This window comes from Sceloporus occidentalis, unplaced genomic scaffold (assembly GCF_023333645.1).
Source record: "Sceloporus occidentalis isolate IW3139 unplaced genomic scaffold, rSceOcc1.0.p SCAF_148, whole genome shotgun sequence".
Lineage (NCBI taxonomy): Eukaryota > Metazoa > Chordata > Lepidosauria > Squamata > Phrynosomatidae > Sceloporus > Sceloporus occidentalis.
Genome location: NW_028317128.1, coordinates 868417 through 889009, shown reverse-complemented (window position 1 = coordinate 889009; position 20593 = coordinate 868417). Strand labels below are relative to the sequence as shown.

Sequence of the window (20593 nt, the reverse complement as noted above, 5' to 3'; positions counted from 1 at the left end):
TTTGAATTGACATGATTGGTTCATAGTTTGGTTATTGCCCCTTTAACACATACCTGCTTTGTACCTGCAGGATTACACTCCACGTCCTCCACAGCAAGACGCTGCGCCTGACTAAGGTAACGATGCCCTCCGTGGCTGAAGAGCTTTCACTTCGAATCGCTCGGTAATAAGAAATATGCTGGGGGCAGTGGAGACTCACCGTTAATATCAGATTTACGGAGAAGGTATTTGGTAGTGAAGAGGTTAAGGTTTCTTCACTGACAGGGGTTTTATATTAACCCATTCTTGTCCTGCTTACATGGTTCCTGTGTGATAATTTTTTGCGCATGAATGATTTTTTTTTTTTTCTTAAGTCGGTCAAACTAGAAGAATGGACTTTTCTAAACTGCTGAGGATCCAAGATGAAGAAAAGGAGAGCAAGTTTGGATACGTACACGGGGTGTCAGGACCTGGTAGGTGTCCGTTATGTGATTTATTTACAAATATATATGTTACCGGTAATGTTCCTGTGAGCTGCGCATGGAAGCCTGTTTTGAATGGACTCCAATGCGTTTAATCGCGTGGGGATCGGTGCAGGCGTTCTTTCGTTATTAGCATTAGAAAAAGAGACTTCTGTCTCCACTGACTCCGCCCCCAGCCGCCTCCACTGAAAGGCGGGGTCGTACCTCAGTATGCTCCTTGCACATGCTCAGTAGATTTCCTATTCTGGTACATGGGAATAGCACCAGCCAATCGCTGCTATGTTATCTGAACACTGATAACTCTTCCTGGGTCAGCCAGGGGAGGAATAAAGACCAATAAGTCTCTAATAAGACATGCCATCTATGCCAAACCTCTCCACAAGCAGTAGAAAGCCATTCTAAGAGTAACTCTTTGACCCCTGGTGTTTGACCAAGCCTGTTTCTTCGGCAGTGGTCACCGCGTCCAGCATGGGGGGCGCCGCCATGTACGAGCTGGTGCGCGTGGGACACAGCGAGCTGGTCGGCGAAATTATCCGCTTAGAGGGAGATATGGCCACCATCCAAGTCTACGAAGAGACCTGTATCCTTTTACTGACCAGCGGCTCCGCGTTCCTCCCCGCCGTGATCGCGTACGGCTTATCGCATCTGAATACAGATCGCTGCGCGGCTTCCGGGCCGTTTAAACGCAGAGGCGGGTTTGCAGCCGTTTACACGATTTAAACGCGGCAAATGACCCGATTCCCGTCGGCCGTCAGGTACTCGTGCTTTTTGTAGACTTTAATCTTTAAATGTAGTAAAATCTTAGACGAGATACTCGTACTTTATTTGATCTTAAATGGTAGGAATAATAGGTTCTGTTGATTTTTAGGGTACATAGGAAATGGAAATACGGAGACGTTTTGAATGTACGAGAGATTACTGGGATTCTTTAAAAAAAAATAAAAAATGCAATACATTGAAACATAGAATTTGGCATGGGGGGGGTATTGGGACCCCTATGGAGTCCAGTGTTGCTACAGGGTCTCCGGATTTTCCTGAGCGCGTCTCCCGCAGCCGGCGTGTCCGTCGGAGATCCCGTCCTGCGTACCGGAAAACCCCTCTCGGTTGAGCTTGGCCCTGGCATCATGGGATCCATTTTCGATGGCATTCAGAGACCTTTGAAAGACATCACGGACTCGACGAAGAGCATCTACATTCCCAGGGGTGTCAACGTGTCGGCCCTGAGCAAAGACATCAAGTGGGAATTCACCCCTTCCAAGAGTCTCCGGGTACGTGCCTGTCAATGGGGAGGGAAAAAAAGGGCTTTCGGAGTGTTCTCTGAGATCTACCTGCATATATATATATATTTTATTGAAAGCTTTTCCAGAGTTGTTTGTTACAAGGAATCGAAGAAATAATAGTGAGTGGCGTTACATCGTATCATCCCAGAATCACAAAGTGTCGACATGTGAAAAGTATTATCGCCATATAGAGTTTAAACACAGATATACCTGTCTGTTAATTTTACTGACTAATGGAACAAAAGACAAAGAAAATAATTAATTCAAGAATAACCCCAAAATAAAAAGAACTAATATCAGCATTATTTATATATATATTTTAATATTTTTTTTTCAGCATTATTTTTGTAATATAATAGTGACAATCTTCACATGTATGCGCATATGTGTATATATGTAATATATGTGTGTGTATATATGTAATGTGTGTGTATATATGTATACATGTAATATATATGTGTGTGTATATATGTATACATGTAATATATATGTGTGTGTATATATGTATACATGTAATATATATGTGTGTATATATGTAATATATATATGTGTGTGTATATATGTAATATATATATGTGTGTGTATATATGTAATATATATATGTGTGTGTATATATGTAATATATATATGTGTGTGTATATATGTAATATATATATGTGTGTGTATATATGTAATATATATATGTGTGTGTATATATGTAATATATGTGTGTGTGTATACATGTAATATATATGTGTGTGTATACATGTAATATATATGTGTGTGTATACATGTAATATATATATGTGTGTATACATGTAATATATATATGTGTGTATACATGTAATATATATATGTGTGTATACATGTAATATATATATGTGTGTATACATGTAATATATATATGTGTGTGTATACATGTAATATATATATGTGTGTGTATACATGTAATATATATATGTGTGTGTATACATGTAATATATATATGTGTGTGTATACATGTAATATATATATGTGTGTGTATACATGTAATATATATATGTGCGTGTATACATGTAATATATATATGTGCGTGTATACATGTAATATATATATATGCGTGTATACATGTAATATATATATATGCGTGTATACATGTCATATATATATGTGCGTGTATACATGTAAGATATATATATGTGCGTGTATACATGTAAGATATATATATGTGCGTGTATACATGTAAGATATATATATGTGCGTGTATACATGTAAGATATATATATGTGCGTGTGTGTGTATATGTAAGATATATATATGTGCGTGTGTACATGTAAGATATATATATGTGCGTGTGTGTGTATATGTAATATATATATATATATACGTGTGTGTATATGTGTAATATATATGTAATATATCACTGGTCTGTCCCGCAGGTTGGCAGTCACATCACCGGTGGGGATATCTACGGGACGGTGTTTGAGAATTCCCTCATCAAACACAAGATCATGCTGCCTCCTCGCAACCGTGGCACGGTCACCTACGTGGCCCCTCCGGGACACTACGACACGTCGGTGAGCGGCGGCCGGTAGTCGGCGTCTGTCTCTTTATTGTACGCGGCGGGTACTCGGCGGCGGGTCTGTAAGCTGCACTCTCCTCCGCAGGATGTCGTGTTGGAGCTGGAGTTCGAGGGGGTGAAGGAGAAGTTCACGATGGTTCAGGTGTGGCCGGTGAGAACCATCCGACCCGTCACCGAGAAACTACCGGCAAATCACCCTCTGCTCACCGGCCAAAGAGTTCTCGACGCTCTGTTCCCGTGAGTAACTCCTCCAAAAGCTTTTATTAGAGTCTCGCTATGCTGAGAGTTCCGAGCAGTGTTGCTTCTAGCCCTATTCTGCTGGGCTGCCGTTCCTCAAAACCACCACTCTTTTGGTAAACTTCTTTTACAGCTTTCGGTTCTGATTGCTTTAAAATCTTCTGACTGCTTTAAACTCCCCCTTTTTTATTGGGTTGAAACCCACCGATATACGCGTTCAGTTATATTCTTGCTGTACATTACTGCGGGGCCGCACAAATTTGGGCTCTTGGAATTTGTCAAGTCCTGCCAGATAATGTTTTTATTCCTCGCCGAAGGGTTCATCTTTCCGTTTTGTTCTCTCTAACGTGCAGGTGCGTACAGGGGGGGACCACCGCCATCCCAGGGGCTTTCGGCTGCGGTAAAACCGTGATCTCACAATCCCTCTCCAAGTTTTCAAACAGTGATGTCATCATCTACGTCGGATGCGGAGAGAGAGGGAACGAGATGTCCGAAGTACTCAGAGACTTTCCAGAGGTCCGTATGTAATGGAAATGGGACCCTTCAGCAATCAGATGTACTCTAATGCATATGAAAGCGGAGTAACCCCCCACCCCATGTGCATTTGCCCCTTCCTCTGCCTGCGGCTGTTTTCCCTGCTGGAGATGTACGAAGTATGTCGTATACGTTGTTTAGGGGCAGTAGAGTGTTCTTATGAATATACAGGATATATAGGAATGGAATTCCCTTTGTTCTAAATGCCCAATCAAAAGTTTGGGGTCACACAGCGGTTTTTATGGAAAAGTCCAAATTTCACCAAATAATCTGATGCAAAGGATGCTCTTTTTTTATGCTAATAAGCGGCAAAATGGGTCAGGAAGTGATATGTGGTTTATCACGGAACTTAAGATAAAGCAGATCTTCGTGGGACGTCGGCTCTTGTTCCGACGTTCAGAGCGACAGATTCTATGCTATAAAAAAAGCAGTCATTTCAAGGCTGGGATTGGGGAGTTTTCCCGTTATTTTGGGGGTTTCCATGGCATGAACTGTCTCTCATAGCCGGTCTTTTCCCCTTCGTGTTGTAGCTGACCATGGAAGTAGACGGGAAAGTGGAGAGCATCATGAAGAGAACGTCGCTGGTAGCCAACACCTCCAACATGCCGGTAGCGGCCAGAGAAGCCTCCATCTATACGGGTAAGGGCTGCCCCCCCCCCCCCCCCCCGGGGCTCGGTAGGTTTCAAGACCCCGGACACCCCATTAATAACCTGCTTCTGTCTCAGGGATCACACTGTCCGAGTATTTCCGTGACATGGGATACCACGTCAGTATGATGGCCGACTCTACGTCTCGATGGGCCGAAGCTCTCCGTGAAATTTCCGGTCGTCTGGCTGAAATGCCTGCTGGTGAGTAACGGCCGGACCACGAGCGTAAACGGTAACTGCGTCCCCAAAAAAAAAAAGGAAAGAATCAAATGTGAGACCTGCCAAGAATAATTTGCCAGTTTGAGTGGAACGGCAGCTTTAATTTGGCTTTCTCTTATAATGTACACGGATTGTATGACTGTGATATGTCTCTTCCGTGTTCAGACAGCGGTTATCCGGCATACCTGGGAGCCCGTCTGGCCTCCTTCTACGAGCGCGCCGGCCGCGTGAAGTGTCTGGGAAACCCAGAAAGAGAAGGAAGTGTCAGCATTGTGGGAGCGTGAGTGTCCGGGGGTCTCGGTTATAAGGAATGGGGGGTACCTTACTAGACTGCTCATTCATATGGACTTGTATAACTGGAGGAAGCTATGCCGGGGCATTGGGGCAGCTCCTGTGTGTAGCCCCTGCCGTGAACTACCTCTCTGCACTAAATGGCCCCATGTTCATGTAGTTAACAGAATTAAATATGCTCTCTGTGTGTATATAATAGGAGCCGGGAACTCGAATTCCTGTTCTCGGGATCTTCCTGCTTACTGATGTGATGTAATGGCGCTTGACGCGAGCGCCGATTACATCATAATAGCAGTCAATGGCCAATCCTCCTTCTGGATGTTCTCTACAGTCAGCGTCCGGTCCTGACACCGCCAGCAAGAACATTCACAGGGAAAAAGGTTCCCAGAGCCTGTCCAGACCCCCCCGAGACCCCTGAGGAGGTCCTGTGATCAGCAATGCAGGGCAGCGGAGTCCTGCTTACTGATCGGCAGCGGCGAGGACCCAAGCGAAAGGAGGGAGAAACCGCGTATGACAATATATATAAATTTAAAGAAGTAAAAAAATAAATATGAATGAAATATATTGTAAGGGGCATCATCCAGTTCCAAGAGAGATCCCCGAGGTCTTTAAAGATTCAAAAACAAAATGTAAAATAATAATAATAAAAAAATTATTAAACGATGTAAAAAATAGGCGCCCCTCCTACTAGAAATATAAATGAAAACCTCTTTCTTGCCCCCAATCCAAAGTACAAAATAAGAAAAAAATGTGTGTGTCGGATATTATTCGGGGGATGTTGTTGAACAAAAATCAGGGTTTTGTTTATTTTAGACCTAATTTGTGGAAGGAATTAAAAGCAAAATAAGCGAAAATAAAATGAATAAGCAAAGGTTTTTTTGGTTTTTTTACATATTTATAATGGCAGACTGTTCAAAAAAAAGCATTAAGAGACAATCTGTGCTTGAAAAGGCGATATGTAATATCTGCGGGTCACAAAACATAGAGAAGGGGAATCATGGGTGTGATTGGGACTCGAGGGGCAAATTCACTAACTGCACAACGCGGGTCTCCTGTGCTTCCTCCCCAGCGTGTCGCCCCCCGGTGGTGATTTCTCAGATCCCGTCACGTCTGCCACCCTGGGCATCGTTCAGGTAAAGTGAAAACGGGTTTATCGCTGGATGAATCTGGACAGGGATGGACCTCGCAGGCACCCTTACTCCTGGCGTAGCTGAGCCCTTGTGAGACTTGCCTGTCACGGGTCTTTAATACTCCAGAAACATTGAAAGAAAAGCTACCGACTGTCCTGTGACTGGAGCTACTAGTCAGGCCGTTCTGGTTGTTTTTTTGCGTCAGGCTCCTTATAAGGTCACAATGGTCCCTAAATTACACAAATATTTGTGGAAAACTAGATTTTCTGTGCTCCCAAGTAACAAAATGTTCATATTTTTGGTGGGTTTTTTTTAGGTGTTTTGGGGATTGGATAAGAAGCTGGCCCAGAGGAAGCACTTCCCCTCCGTGAACTGGTTAATCAGCTACAGCAAGTACACGCGGGCGCTGGATGAATACTACGACAAGCACTTCCAGGAGTTTGTGCCGCTCCGGACCAAAGCCAAGGAGATCCTGCAGGAAGAGGAGGACCTGGCGGAGATCGTGCAGCTGGTTGGGAAGGTAAGGCGGCTCAGCGCTGGGGGTATAAGGGGAGGGGGGGCCTGGCTGGATGGGGTAAGTAGACGGAAAGGTAAGAGGGTTCAGCACAGGGGGTATAGGCAGAGGTGGGCCTGGCGGGATGGGGTAGGTAGTTGGAAAAGGTAAGAGAGTTCAGCACGGGGGGTATAGGTGGAGGGGGGGCCTGGCGGCGATGGGGTAAGTGGTTGGAAAGGTAAGAGGGGGTTCAGCACGGGGGGTATAGGCAGATGAGGTCTTGTCAATGGTGGGGTACCTGGCGGGAAGGGTATGAGGGTTTACCTCTGGGGGTACAGGCAGAGGGGGGGATGGGGTAGATGATGCAGAAGTTAAAAAGGTAAATCTGTGGGCGTACGGGGCAGAGGAGGAGTAGACAGATGCATTGAAGGAGTAAGAAAGCTCTGAAGGCCACGAGACGGCCGGGATGTCTCTCTGGGAGTCTCTTGGCTTCGGTTCGTCACGACGGCCTCTGTTTTCTTCTAGGCGTCTTTGGCAGAAACGGATAAAATCACCCTGGAGGTGGCCAAGCTGATCAAAGACGACTTTCTGCAGCAGAACGGATACACCCCGTACGACAGGTCAGAGCGCTCGCCCGCTTTACACGTCAGGGCCGCCCCAGCGCTCTCGGCGGGGTTCTACGCCAAGTCTCAGCTGCTGTTTTCCCTTACTGCCGTACAGAAATATTCCATAGATTATTTTATTTAAAATAACGCACATAATTAAAAATACGAGGTATGTCCTCGGTCATGTTAACCCAACCTATGTTGAGCCAGACCACAATATCTTCAGCTCCATGCGATCAGGTGAGATGCGCGAACCGCTCCATAATATATTCTGTAACTTTTTTTTTTTTTTTTTTGCATCGTTCTTCTTTTCCTTCAGGTTCTGCCCCTTCTACAAGACCGTGGGCATGCTTTATAACATGATCGCGTTCTACGACATGGCGCGGCGCGCGGTGGAGACGACGGCGCAGAGCGATAACAAGATCACGTGGTCCATAATCAGGGAGCAAATGGGGGATATTCTGTACAGACTGACCTCCATGAAATTCAAGGTGCGTGTGTTAAGTCTCTAGAATATAAGATATAATAGCGTTACGGAGGGACCTGCGCAGCCGGAAACAATCTCTAGCGCTAGAGGCTCATGCACCGTCCGCTAAAACAACGCGGGGAGAGAACAGGAAGCGGCTTCCAACTTCCTGCTTGGGCTGACGGAAGAGAACAGGAAGCGGCTTCCAACTTCCTGCTTGGGCTGACGGGAGAGAACAGGAAGCGGCTTCCAACTTCCTGCTTGGGCTGACGGGAGGATTCAGATGCTGCCTGCACTGGGGGATCATGGGAAACAGAAGGGAATTTGCAGGAAATGCCCCAGATGGAATATATATATAACCCCAAGTAGCCTAAAAACACGCTATTCTGCATTACTGTTAATTGCCCCATGAGCCCTCCTCCCGGGTAACATCCATGTCTGTTTTAATTTGTAGGACCCGGAAAAAGATGGTGAAGCCAAAATTAAGGCCGACTACGCCCAGCTGCTGGAAGACATGCAGAACGCCTTCCGCAGCCTGGAGGATTAGGAGCCTCTCTCGCCCAGCTCAACCAACTCATCTCAGACCTCCAGACGCTGCACCGACCCCCGGGGCCCCTGCACCTACCCCCGGGGCCCCTGCAGAGATCTCACCCCCCCCCCCCCACCTTTAGTAGGTCGCCCGATCCAGTTGTGTCCATTCCAGTGTTTTTGGCTGATCCACGTAGCTGTTCTCCCATTGGTGTAAAACACGCGGCGAGCGATTCCGTGTCACGGCCGCCTTCCTGTTCCTCCTAACCCTTTCATTGCCAGGTATTGTGAAGCAGCGTGACTTTAAGGCTGTCCGCTGTCGCTCTGAAGAGATTACGCGTTTATTCCTCGTGCCGGAAAACGTCTTTCTTGTCCCCAAATGTAACTGTAAAAGGTATTACAATACCCCCCCCGCGCTGCACCCCGTAGGGGTAAAAGCCACTTTCTGGTCTTAGTAACGCATTCCAAGCAGCGCTTACATGCTGCTCTCCTGTGTAACGCCGCATGATGTCATTATTACCGTGTTAGAGTGTAAGCTTCTCTGGTAAATGCTTATTGTGCTTCCTACCCTGGATTTTATATATGGAGGTTAATCACAGCATCAGAGTTCTCTTTTAAGTCATAGACATTGCCAACAGGGGATTAGCCCCGTACCACCCGACCTGCCCCAAGGCGCTAATAACAAGGACAGAGCCTTACTGGGAAAAATGCTCTCTTCCTACCAGTGCTGAAGGGGTTACCACGCCATGGTTTTTTCGGAGCCCATTTACCATATTATGATCGTGGACCCCATTTTTTTATTTTTTTTTTACAGCCTCCATGCTGTATATTTGATGATAGAAAAGTACGTTTAAAGGGAGAGCGTTAAGAGTTCAGGAATCATAGTTGTATCTGGCTAGGGCTGCACTGCGATCGGTACGGAAATGGTTAACAACTATAGTCCCGTTAATAAATACGCTACTTTGTAGAGTAGGGGCGCGAACGCTCAGCGTTAAAACAACATCTTCGGTGAGAAATATCCCAGGTTTTAAGGTCTTTTGTACAGGTACAAAAAAATATTCTCTTTAGTAACGCCATAAAAGACAGGAAGTGATGTCATATTTCAATCACTCAAGGTGTTAACCATACCTGGGAGCTCTCCAGGTGAGGCGCCGCGTCAATCGCGCCCCCCCCCCTGCCCACTTCTCCAAGCAATACCTTTTCCTGCATGCGGAACTAGCCCCGCCCACCGATGTCAGCAGGACCGCCCATCGGCGTCCCAAACAGGGCCGCTGGATCCTGTATGTTCCCAGGTATGGTGTAAACCACGTAAACCGACTCTGTCCTCTGTTCCCAAACCATTCTAGAACTCCCTGCTTGATCACAGGTGTCAGACCACACCCACCTGTGTTCAGGCAGGTAATGTTCGAATACGGATTGCGAGCGTTACTAAATCCGCATTATAAAATGAACTTCCATAGATATTTAGAACGCGGGGAATCGGATGAAATACACCCCACCCCGGAATAAACGCTAATGGCGTCGCTCTACTAAATCCTTCGTATTGGGTAGAATTGTCTGTATTTGGTGCCGTGACGTTGAGACCACCGGGGTGAGATAAAGTATGACGCGGAATATAAAGAAAACCAATGTATTTATTGTGCTTTAAGCAGCCGGCGGGCGATGCAGGGCTCAGCGGCTCCTCGTTCATTTATTGTTTCTGTGTTTTTGTTCAGTCTTTGTTGTCTTGTTTGGGTTTTTTTGCTTCACTGTATCGGTTCTTTCTTTCCAGTCGATGAAAGGCATGAAAGAATAGAAAAATAAATAACTAGCGCTCTGATTTTGTGACTTGAAATATGTGTAAAGTTGTTGAAATTCTTCAAAATAAAATATGAATTTAAATTTAAAAAAATGTTTGATTTTGTTAAAACCAGAAACAATGTTTCTAAATACATTCCAAAGGGTTTAATCTCTTAAAGGGACGCTCCCGTCACCATATGCACTTAATGCACCTCATAGCTGTGTGGCCCCTTTAAATTGTGTGGTTCTCCTTGCAAACACTGGAGGGTTCCTACAGAATCCCCCCTAATGCATTTTTCCTCCCCACAACTACCTAATCTGCAGGGGATGCGTTGGGCTGATCCTGCATTCACGCGATAGACTCGCAGCCAATCATCTCCAGCGTCAGCCCGGCGCCGGTTTGGGGGATCTGTGAACCCTGATTGGCTGCCTTCAGCTGTGGCCCCTAAAAGGATCCATGACGGTGGTGAGGCCACGCGGGAGTGTCCCTTTAAACACCATCTTCTCCCTAACGGGGTGGGGGGGCTTAGAATGATATGGGCAGGGTTAATACGGTACAGAAAATGCGTTAAAGCTTTTACTAAATACCTGCACTACGGTGATACAGTGAGTGGGGTTGGGGGGTTAAAGGGACTGCATTAAGATGCGTGGTAGAAGAGTTTGAGTGACTCTGGGGTGGAGGTGGCCTCGGGAGAAGGTGGTCTCTCCATTAGCCCCAAAAGCATGGAGCGTCTGCAGCCCCCAGAGCCCTTGGGCTTTAAAGATAGACTTCTGGTCTATCAGATCTTCGTAAAGTCCTCGGACGCCCCACGTGCTTCATCTGAAGATTCCAAGACGTTCCAGAGCTGGAACCTGCACCAAGTCTGAACTTCCACTTGCCTTGAGTCACGGCAAATAAGCCTCCCAGCAGAGGTGGTAGAGGGTAATACAGTGAGGGGATTAAACATGCATGGGATAGACATACGGCTCCTGAATCTAAGACGAGACCAACGACTGATTAAGGTTTCAGTCTTTACAGCAGGAGAAACGGGCGACCAGACGGGGGCCGGATGGGGCCAATATGTTGGCAGATAATGTTTTTTTAACCCATTTTTGTTGGGGGTTATTCGGGCAGATTCAGAGGCTTTTAACATTTAGGGAAAGAATTTCTTTGTTATACGCAACTGTTTGTGGTGATGATGTCATTCGGCTGTGAAATCCCTGCCGTCGGGAGACGTTCTCCGGATACACAGAGAAGCTGAACAAATGAAGGCAATTAGAAGAATAATGGGGTTTATTTCCCCCGTTTAATTTATAAATCCGTTTCCTGCTGTTTCTATACACATTATCGGGGCTTTTAGGGCCGTAGAACCCCGTGATAGAAAAGAGGGGCATCAGGGGAGGCGAGAGGGGTATTTATCGGGGATTTGGATGCTGATGTCAACCTTAATTGCCCCATTTTGGCCAATAGCGAGGATGGGTTAATGTGTGTGTGTCACGTGATATTAAACATTCCCAGGTCTCAGGCTGGTCCATTTTTCAGCAGGAGGGTCCACGTGGCCACGCCTATTACATAGCATCTTTCGATTGGCTTTCGTCTGCCCTCCCCAACAGATGCCGATTGGCTGCTGTTGGGGAGGAAGTCGCATGGTCCCGGGGTGCGTTCGGGGTACGGGGCTCTATCCGTACAACTTTTGTGATCCCCGTTACCCATCCCCCCCCCCACACACACACATGCGCCACTCGGGAGATACCCAGACACCGCTTCCAGGAAGCTGCTTCAGGCCGTTACTATGGTGACCAGGATACGCGCTCCCTGGCAACCAGCATCCTCTGGATCCCCGGGTAATGGAGGAGCCTGAGCAACTTACCGGGCTAACGGAGAGTCAGCTGGCTGGGAGTGAAGGCAAGGTAAGAGGGGCATCTGCACGGGAGAAGGGACCCAAGGGTTATGGGCTGGGAGAGGCGACAGGATGAGGGGGCTTCTGAAATGGAGAGGGGGCACAAAGGTAATGAGCTGGGAGAGACGACAGATTGAGGGGGTATGATAATAGGGCCAATGGGGGCAAGCTAACAGGGTATCTGGCCAGGAAAAGGTCAGTGGGGTGGGGAGCGGGTCGAGGGTCCTGGAATTCTCTATAGAGGGGTAAATAAGGAGAAATGCTTTTTTATGATTATCATTATTATTTATTTTTATTGTTTTGTCAAGCATATAAATGAAGACGGCTCTGGTGATACGGGCCGGGACACGGCAGAGGATCCGCTGAGCCCTGGACCCGAGCGGCCCCCAAACACCTGGGGCTCAGACTTGAGCTTTTTGGTAAGTCCCCACGTCTTTTTCTACCGTCCGAATCATTAAAATGGTGTAAAAACCCCAAAAGGAAGCGGTGGCTGCGGCTCTTCGCGTGGTTTCGAAATAAGCTGCCGTTCCACTTGGGCAAACCGTGCCTTGCTGTCTCCCGGAAGATCTGACATTTTATTCTTTCCTCTGAAGGTTTCATTACGTAAAATCAACTCAGAAACCTTTAAGAAGCTTAGTTCGGTTTCTGTGGCAACAGCCTATCAGTGACTAATTTTTCTGTCACATGACATTTAAGCGTTCCCTGAAAAATGATAAATGACACAACGTTTCACATTTCACAGGAAGCAGAACAGCAGCTTAAACACAGTCCTATTTTAATTAATCAATCTATTGGAATTAATTAATTAAAAACAGAGCAGAAATAAATCAGCCTGGGCCAATATTTTGGGGGTGACTTAAAGTTTGGAACCCTATGGCAGGGCAACTAACACAAGGCTCACCGAAGGAAAACGTTTTGGTTTCCAAATTCCAGCCGAGATACGCAGTCGTGTTACAGTCCACCTCGTGGCATTACTTAAAGGGACTGCAGGGTCCTCAAGAAACTTTGTGAGTACTTGTGGTACTAAAAATGAAACCAGGAGAAGCTGCAGCTTCATATTGTGTACGCCGCGGTCTGGCGTTTCTCTGTTTGAAACAGCCAATCAGTGGCAGGGCAGCGCTCCCATTGAAGTCAGTGCTGCAGCTGACAGTAAATGTATATATCAGTATATATCAGTAAATATATCACGTGGCAGGAGAAATGTTTTCATGGGGGGCAGCTAATGCTTTTGGGGGCATTACAAAAAAATAAAGGGACCCCACATCTATCATATATGTTAAATATACGATGGCTGGAGTTTCCCTTTAACAGGCTCCATGGGAAGTGGAGAGATTCCCTCTTTAGAGAGCCGTCTCTCACCTGAGCGCATCTATGGGGTGAGGGTTGGCTTTAGACGAACGCAGACATTCGCCATAGCCCTGGAATATGTATTGATGCTGCCTCGCAGATGGACCCAGGGACTGAGACGACCAAATAGAGCCCTGAGAGAGGAGGTCATCTGCTTGGACCAATCGTGCCCTTTTTAGATTCGCCTCCAAAGGACTCAGCAAAGGAAGACGCAGACCCACCACCAGTCCGGATAATCAGAAAATCAGGGCAGGCAGCATTCCTATAGGGTCAGTGGACCAGCCAAAGGTCAGGGCAGGCAGATAAACAATCTTCAGCGAGGAAGAGCGACCCACATCAGATTATATAGTGAAACGCAATGCAAGCAACCGTGCGCAGAACAATGCACCAGGACGTGTGTTCTTGGTGCCTGGGGCAGGATTGAAGGTCCTGCCCCTCAAAGATGTCACATCTGGAGGCAGATATGGGTGCGGGGGTATTGCTGCTGGGTGGCTCTAATGGCCTCCCCCTGTGGCAGCCCCCCCCCATGGCAGTTGCAGCCCTGCTGCGTGTGTTAGATGCAAGGACTGGCCGGGAGGATGCCGAAGGCACCCGGCGATGACCCACCGGGGGACCTAGTTACCCCAGGAAAGTCCCTGACGCAGGACCGACTCTCCACCTGTCTGCAGGGAGGAAGCAGCCGCACCTGGACAGGTGAGAGTCGGCTGCAAGCGGAGAGAGCTGTGAAGGTGACAGGGCCCTCTTACCGCCGGGGGCCAGTTCCTGCCTGTACTGTATTGTTCCTGAACACAAGTTGCATCATGTGTGTGTTTTCATCTTTTGTCACGCGAGCTCGCTGTACTCCTCTGCACTCTCCGCTCGGCTTTAGTGAGCTCGTCCCGTTACAATGTTTTACGAGCAGTCAGATGGCGGAACATTGAATTAGATTTAAAGAAATATATGAATTGTTCAAAGCAGATGGAAGGGTCACAGAGAACGGTGACTGTCAGGCGGGCGGCGCAGGCACGGGGGTTATCTTTCCTATAAAATATTAAAAAAACATCCACCGCTCCGCATGTTCTCGGAAGACAGATCTAATTGCGCCTGAAACATGAGATCCCGTGTCTCGCGCAATCACCCACGATCCCTTAACAGGCGCTTACATTTTTAATGCATCCAATTGTTGGAAATTGGCGACGTTAATTAAAAAATAACAAACATTCTCCTAGCGTTACCTGCGCAATTAGCACCGTTAGACAACGGGGCTAAATTATCAGCCGTTACACCAGCCAGGATTCCTGTTTAATGGAAGAAAGGAGGCGCCGGAGCCTAACGAGGACATTTGCCGAGTCCTCCATTTAGAGCTCCATACAGTAACTGATCTCAATATGAAGTAGGTTATAGATGAACCCCTTTGCAACCAGATGGACGTAACAGTACGTCCTTAAAAGGGGCCATGTCTGACTACTCGCGGGTTACCGGAGGGGTCAGAGCGGGTCAGGGCTGTGTACGTCATGCTGTCTATTGTATTTAACCTGCTGAGTGTAACATGAGAGACGTGTTTGTGTTTTCAAACCCTTTACTTGCTCTTCTGGTTTTTAAATAAAGTTTTATTAAGCTGAAGGTTCGGCAGCCGTCCATATGGGCCACCTCCGGGCCGTGTTCCTCCGGCGAGATGCCCTGTATAATGTATAGATAAATCAGTGAGGTGCCCTTTCATTTAACTTGAGAGATTTTGATTGTGAAAATGCTTGGATATATTACATAGGAACTATTCACTGAGGAGGTGGTAGATATGTGGAACAGCCTCCAAGCAGAAGTGGTAGAAGGTAATACAGCGAGGGTATTAAACATGCACGGGATAGACATACGGCTCCTGAATCTAAGACGAGACCAACGACTGAGTAAGGTTTGCGTCTTTAAGGTTTGCGACTAGACGGGGGCCGGATGGGGCCGATCTATGTATTCATCAACATGAACCCAACAGCTCTCCAGGACTCGCAGATTCAGCTATTATGTCTAAAGTCTGCAATGAGATTTTTTTGTATTTCTCCCATTGAAACTAATAGGGAGTTGGGTTTTTTGTGAGTCCTGCACCAGTCAGAAGCATCATTGCTTAGAAAGACAAAAGCTAAACAGGGACCCCAAGGGCTCCGCCGCGGTGACATTAAACGCAGAGGACTCTTTGGGTCAGAACTGCCAACTATACAGCCCCGAAATCCAAGTTTGTTTTCTGGAACAATTCTAGAACCCGTTATAACAGTTCCAAAAGTTCTCTCCACGTTCCGCTGAATAGAAAGTTCTGTGACTTTAGTCTGGAGTTTTTCCTGTTTATCCAGAGAAAATATCTAATAAAGAGAAAACTAATTTAAAAACAGGAGGCTAGAGGTGGGGAGGCCAGAAATGGGACATTTATTATTCTTCATTCTTTAGCCATTGGGTTTTAAAATAACCGTAATTAGAGCAGTGATCATTTTATAATTAACAAAAAATGCTAGTTTCATACACCTCCCACGGTTCCAATGCTCCAGTTCCTGCGTTTCTGCGTAGAGCTCCCCCCTTCTTTGTAGAAGTGGTATGTTCCAGGTGAGCTGCTCTGCCTGCCTTAAGACGGAATCATCCGTCGAGCTGCCAGGTAGGGCGAGTGACAGCTTGTCGCCTGCACGGAGCGCTTAACCCTTACCGGGGCAGATCCGTCCTCCTCGGGTGCAGGTAAGATGCCTGTGCGGCCGTTACTCGGAATGGGCAGACCTCAACAGGCTCCTGTTTAAACTGCCATATGCCGTTTGGGATGAACGCTTTTGGGCACAGCTGGGGGACTGGGCTCATTTCATACACGCAGCATGAAATTGTTGGGAATAATTTAAAGTAGCAGCGCAAACCTTTGGGATATCCCCTCACCGGCCACAGGCTGCCAAAGCCCCGCATACTTCCCGGCTGGGAGAGGGTTAATCCGGCACCGAGACGTTTATCGTACAGAATTCTGACAGCCATCACTCTTAAGAGACATCTCGCAGCGTGTGATCTCCATACACATTATTTATATGAGAGACAGCGGTATGATAGAGCCCGCTGCCGCATACACAGTCCCTCCACAAACTCAGTATACAGCTGCCTGCTGCCGAAACCTAGAACCCGCCGGCCCCATCCGGCCCCCCCGTCTAGTCGCCCGTTTCTCCTGCTGTAAAGCCTCAAACCTTAATCAGTCGTTGGTCTCGTCTTAGTTTCAGGAGCCGTATGTCTATCCCATGCATGTTTACATTCCCTCACTATTACCCTCTACCACTTCTGCTGGGAGGCTGTTCCACTTATCTACCACCCTTTCAGTAAAGTAAAACTTCCTTCCATTCCATCTCAGTCTCTGATCCTCTAGTGTTAGATTCCGGTCTCTTGTTTTCTCCTCCTTTGGAATAAATTCCCTCCTGTCCTTTATTAACCCCTTTTGGTATTTAAACATCTCCCCCCCCCCCCCTCTCTCTTTCTCGTCTCTCCTCCGTCACCTCTCTATTCCACCTCCTCTCTCTCTTCTCTCCTTTGAGCTTCTTCTCTATACAGCTGCCTGCTGCGTACATTGTCCCTTTAGAACCTCGATATACAGGGACTGGCGTGTATACATTTCGGGGTAAAGTGACGCCAGTGTACGCGGCTCCTAACATTCTGCGCCCGCTCGCCACTTTCCACCTCTATCTCCCTTGCTGGCCAATTCCGAGAATAGCTAGAGCCCAACAACACTTTTAACCTCCATGGCTGGGGCATCTCAGCAGCCGTGGCCCCTTCGGCAGGGGTTTGGGGCGGCTATAGGCAATCTGATTGGTTAAAAATAATCAGGGTAACATCATATCCCCTGAGGGACAGTATGTATGTTGTGATTTTTTATGTGATAATCAGAGGAAAAATAAAACATTAATTTCCTTGTTATAGTAGAAAGTGCGATTAATGCTTCTTCCAACTGGAACAGCAGCTTTAACGATGCTCAGATGCTCTCCATCGATCATATAGCGTTGGCCCCTCTATGAAACCAGGGGGTCCCGCTGGAAGCCTGCCAGGGGTTAATGATTTCTTAATATGTAATGTAATATGTGACATTACGCATCACCGAATAACATGTTAGGAATCAACCTGAAAACACGCGGTGTGAGGGCCGCACGAGTCCCCAGGCGTATTCTGGCACTCGGAGAGGAGGGGGGACATCTTTAGTCTTTTAGGACTGTAGAACCCTGCGACCCCCTCATACCCAGCAAACATTCTGACCTCCTAGAAAAGAGGGGGCATCGGGGGAGGAGAGAGGGGCATCAGGGAGGAAAGAGGGGCATTGGGGAGACCAGAGAGAAAATGGTGACAAAGGTAGAGGCGTCTATCCCTGGTGGTCTAGTGGTTAGGATTCGGCGCTCTCACCGCCGCGGCCCGGGTTCGATTCCCGGTCAGGGAAGTGGTTTTTATTTTATCATTATCAGCGAAACTCATAATAATGTGCATTTTTTTAATAAAAATCATACGTTAGATTACATTGAATTAATGAAAAGCTTGTTAGAAGAAGGATTGTTAAAGGGGCTGTTTATAGTGGCTGCTGTTTCTATTGGAGAGTCCCAGAGAGAGAGAGAGAGACTGTTAAGGAAACATTACAGTCCCTGGTGGTCTAGTGGTTAGGATTCGGCGCTCTCACCGCCGCGGCCCGGGTTTGATTCCCGGTAAGGGAACGTAAACTTTTTTGTTTTCACGTCATCAACAAAATCAGTGAGGTGCCCTTTCTTTTAACTTTATCATAATAATTCGCATTTTGTAATGAAAAAAACATTGTATGAAAAGCGTACTTTACATTATGATAAATTAATCGAACTGATGATAAAACAAAGATTGTTCACAAGATCAGTTCTATATAATTTATTCTGCAAGACGGGTGTCCCTAAAATGCCAGCGTCGGTTGGTGAGTCAGGGCGCTAGGGTTAAGCAGCCATTGACTGAGGATGATGGGGGTTATAGCTCGCAAAGGGTTGTTCCCTCCTTCTGTGGCAGATCACGCACGTGCCGGTGATATATACCCCCCGTCTTCCCAATAAAGGATATTTTGGGTATTCATGGCTCAGACCACAGAGCAGGAACATTCGTTTTGCGCGTTTGTTGCGGGTCCAGAAAAACTTGCTTGCCTCACAAGGCGTTGCCGTCATTAATAAGCATTCCCCAGTACTGACACAAACTAATTATTACGGGGATAAAGAAAAGCATCCCTGAGATGAGACTCCCAACTTCCAAACCCAATACATGCACAGAAGAGAGAGATGTAAATACATAAAGGGATTTCACGAAGGACAAGAGGGAAGTTTAAGTGGAGCAGCCTCCCAGCAGAAGTGGTAGAGGGTAATACAGTGAGGGGATTAAACATGCATGGGATAGACATACGGCTCCTGAATCTAAGACGAGACCAACGACTGATTAAGGTTTGAGTCTTTACAGCAGGAGAGACGGGCGACTAGACGGGGGCCGGATTGGGCCGATCTGCCAGGACATTCAAATTCTATGTAAATTCATTTAAATTAGCTACAATTTGTGCTGAACCCCAAACAACATACCAACCAGGTGTCCCTGCGTGGCGAGGCCAGTCCTTGGACTTGTAGGATAAAGCCTAATAACCATGCCTATCCTCTTTAAGATATAATTTTAGAGCATACCTGCCAAGTGTCCCTGTTTAGTGTGGTCAGTCTCCCATTAAGCCCCAAATCTCTGTGTCGCTCTTTGCTCCCCTGTTGGATTGTAGCATGGGGTATAAACAGCCTCCCATAACACGTATGATATGGAAAGACCCGGTTTCATAGATCACGTGACTTTGCCGTGTTATTTAAATGTTTCTGCTGGTGATCAGATGAGATTCAGTAAAGGCTTCTCGCTGCCAACTTCCTGAACTTTACTCGGGCAAGTCACAGCAGATGCAACGGCGCAGACTGATAACATCCGGAGTGCGCTGGCATCACTCACTCCCAAAACACTCAGCGCCTGGAGAGACCTGACCGGCAGTGTGCCCGGTGCTCACGGCACACATCCTGACACATCAGTACGTCGGGTAGTGAAGGGAGACCAGGATCATCTGATGGGGTCAGCGTAACATAGTATCAATACAGATAATAGAATCGTGCAGCAGATCGGCCCCCATCCGGCCCCCATCTAGTCGCCCGTTTCTCCTGCTGTAAAGACTCAAACCTTAATCAGTCGTTGCTCTCTTCTTAGATTCAGGAGCCGGATGTCTATCCCACGCATGTTTAATACCCTCGCTGTATTACCCTCTACCACCTCTGCTGGGAAGCTGTTCCCCCCGTCTACCACCGTAAAAATCGGTTACGGGTTTTGTGCATAAAAATAATTGTGACGCAAAGCTTGAAAATCCAGTTGGTTGCTATGGTAATAAGAGCACTTTTCAGACTGATCATTAGATTCACCGTTTATGGGTAACCCTGTAGCATTCGTTCCATCGTTAGCGGTCGGAATGGTAATTTTAGAAAACCGATCAGAAGCGATTAATACCGACGATCTCCACCAACATGCTCAATGCAAACCTATCCAACCGTTACCGAAAGCTGTTGGTATACTCGGGACTCTACATGCTTTGCTCTTCGTGCGATTAGGAAAGACCCAGCAAACATGGGACTGTTCCGTGCTGATTGTGGGGCTGGGTGACGGGGGTTAAACGTGGTTCCCATTGCTTCGGTTGGTCTCCTTGCTGAGTTGTGGATGAATGGGTTAAGCACGCGTGGTTACATTAGGTATATTTAGATAGCGTGTAGATTGTAAGCTCACAGGTCCCTCTTCTCCCTCTTGTACCGGTATGACATGTGAAGGAGCCGCCACCCAGAGTCTGAGTCCGACAGGGAAGTTCCTTAAAAACAAAGAAGGCTTTTATTTAGCCCAAAACAAAAATACCTTGCATCAGCGTACATCAAACATCACGCTCCTATTGCGAAGCACACCCTCCCCGTCATAAAGGGTTTTAAAGTTCTTTAAAGGGGCAGTTTAGGGTCCCTGACACCCCCATTTAAAAAGAAGAAAAATTAACCCCTAAAATGCACCATCACCTCAAAGACACTTTCATCGAGCAGTCGGGCAGCAGGGAAGGCAGCCTCTGACGCTGACACCCTCAGGAGCGCACGCTACGTTTTAACACAAAATGTGTATATATATATACGTCCTC

At 46.9% G+C, this 20593-nt stretch overlaps 2 protein-coding genes and 2 non-coding genes across 4 annotated transcripts in view; all 4 read left to right on the top strand.

The window, feature by feature from the left end:
- The first annotated feature begins 370 nt into the window (after window positions 1–370).
- Window positions 371–8450, top strand: LOC149280711 (V-type proton ATPase catalytic subunit A-like). Its single transcript, XM_089500105.1, has 14 exons — window positions 371–452; window positions 913–1041; window positions 1515–1729; window positions 3139–3276; window positions 3367–3518; window positions 3872–4034; window positions 4583–4691; window positions 4778–4900; window positions 5084–5198; window positions 6279–6342; window positions 6656–6859; window positions 7358–7452; window positions 7757–7928; window positions 8358–8450. The coding sequence occupies exons 1-14, from the start codon at window positions 371–373 to the stop codon at window positions 8448–8450; spliced, it is 1854 nt and encodes a 617-aa protein (XP_089356231.1).
- Window positions 8451–14015: 5565 nt separating this feature from the next.
- The window catches only part of LOC149280708 (protein Aster-C-like), a 44814-nt gene continuing 38236 nt past the window's right edge, over window positions 14016–20593 (top strand). Inside the window, exon 1 of the mRNA XM_089500126.1 lies at window positions 14016–14165. Within this exon, the coding sequence (XP_089356252.1) occupies window positions 14016–14165 (150 nt within the window). The remainder of the gene's footprint in view (window positions 14166–20593) is intronic.
- Window positions 17774–17845, top strand: TRNAE-CUC (transfer RNA glutamic acid (anticodon CUC)). The gene has a single exon. It is a non-coding gene; the product is annotated as a tRNA-Glu (tRNA).
- Window positions 18042–18113, top strand: TRNAE-CUC (transfer RNA glutamic acid (anticodon CUC)). Its single transcript has one exon. It is a non-coding gene; the product is annotated as a tRNA-Glu (tRNA).

Excerpts from the sequence above, each read along its gene's own strand:
- LOC149280711 (XM_089500105.1), top strand. The coding sequence starts at position 371 with ATGGACTTTTCTAAACTGCTGAGGATCCAAGATGAAGAAAAGGAGAGC. Across the intron at positions 3,519-3,871 it reads GTTCTCGACGCTCTGTTCCC|GTGCGTACAGGGGGGGACCA; the intron begins GTGAGTAACTCC and ends TCTAACGTGCAG. Across the intron at positions 6,343-6,655 it reads CCACCCTGGGCATCGTTCAG|GTGTTTTGGGGATTGGATAA; the intron begins GTAAAGTGAAAA and ends GGTTTTTTTTAG.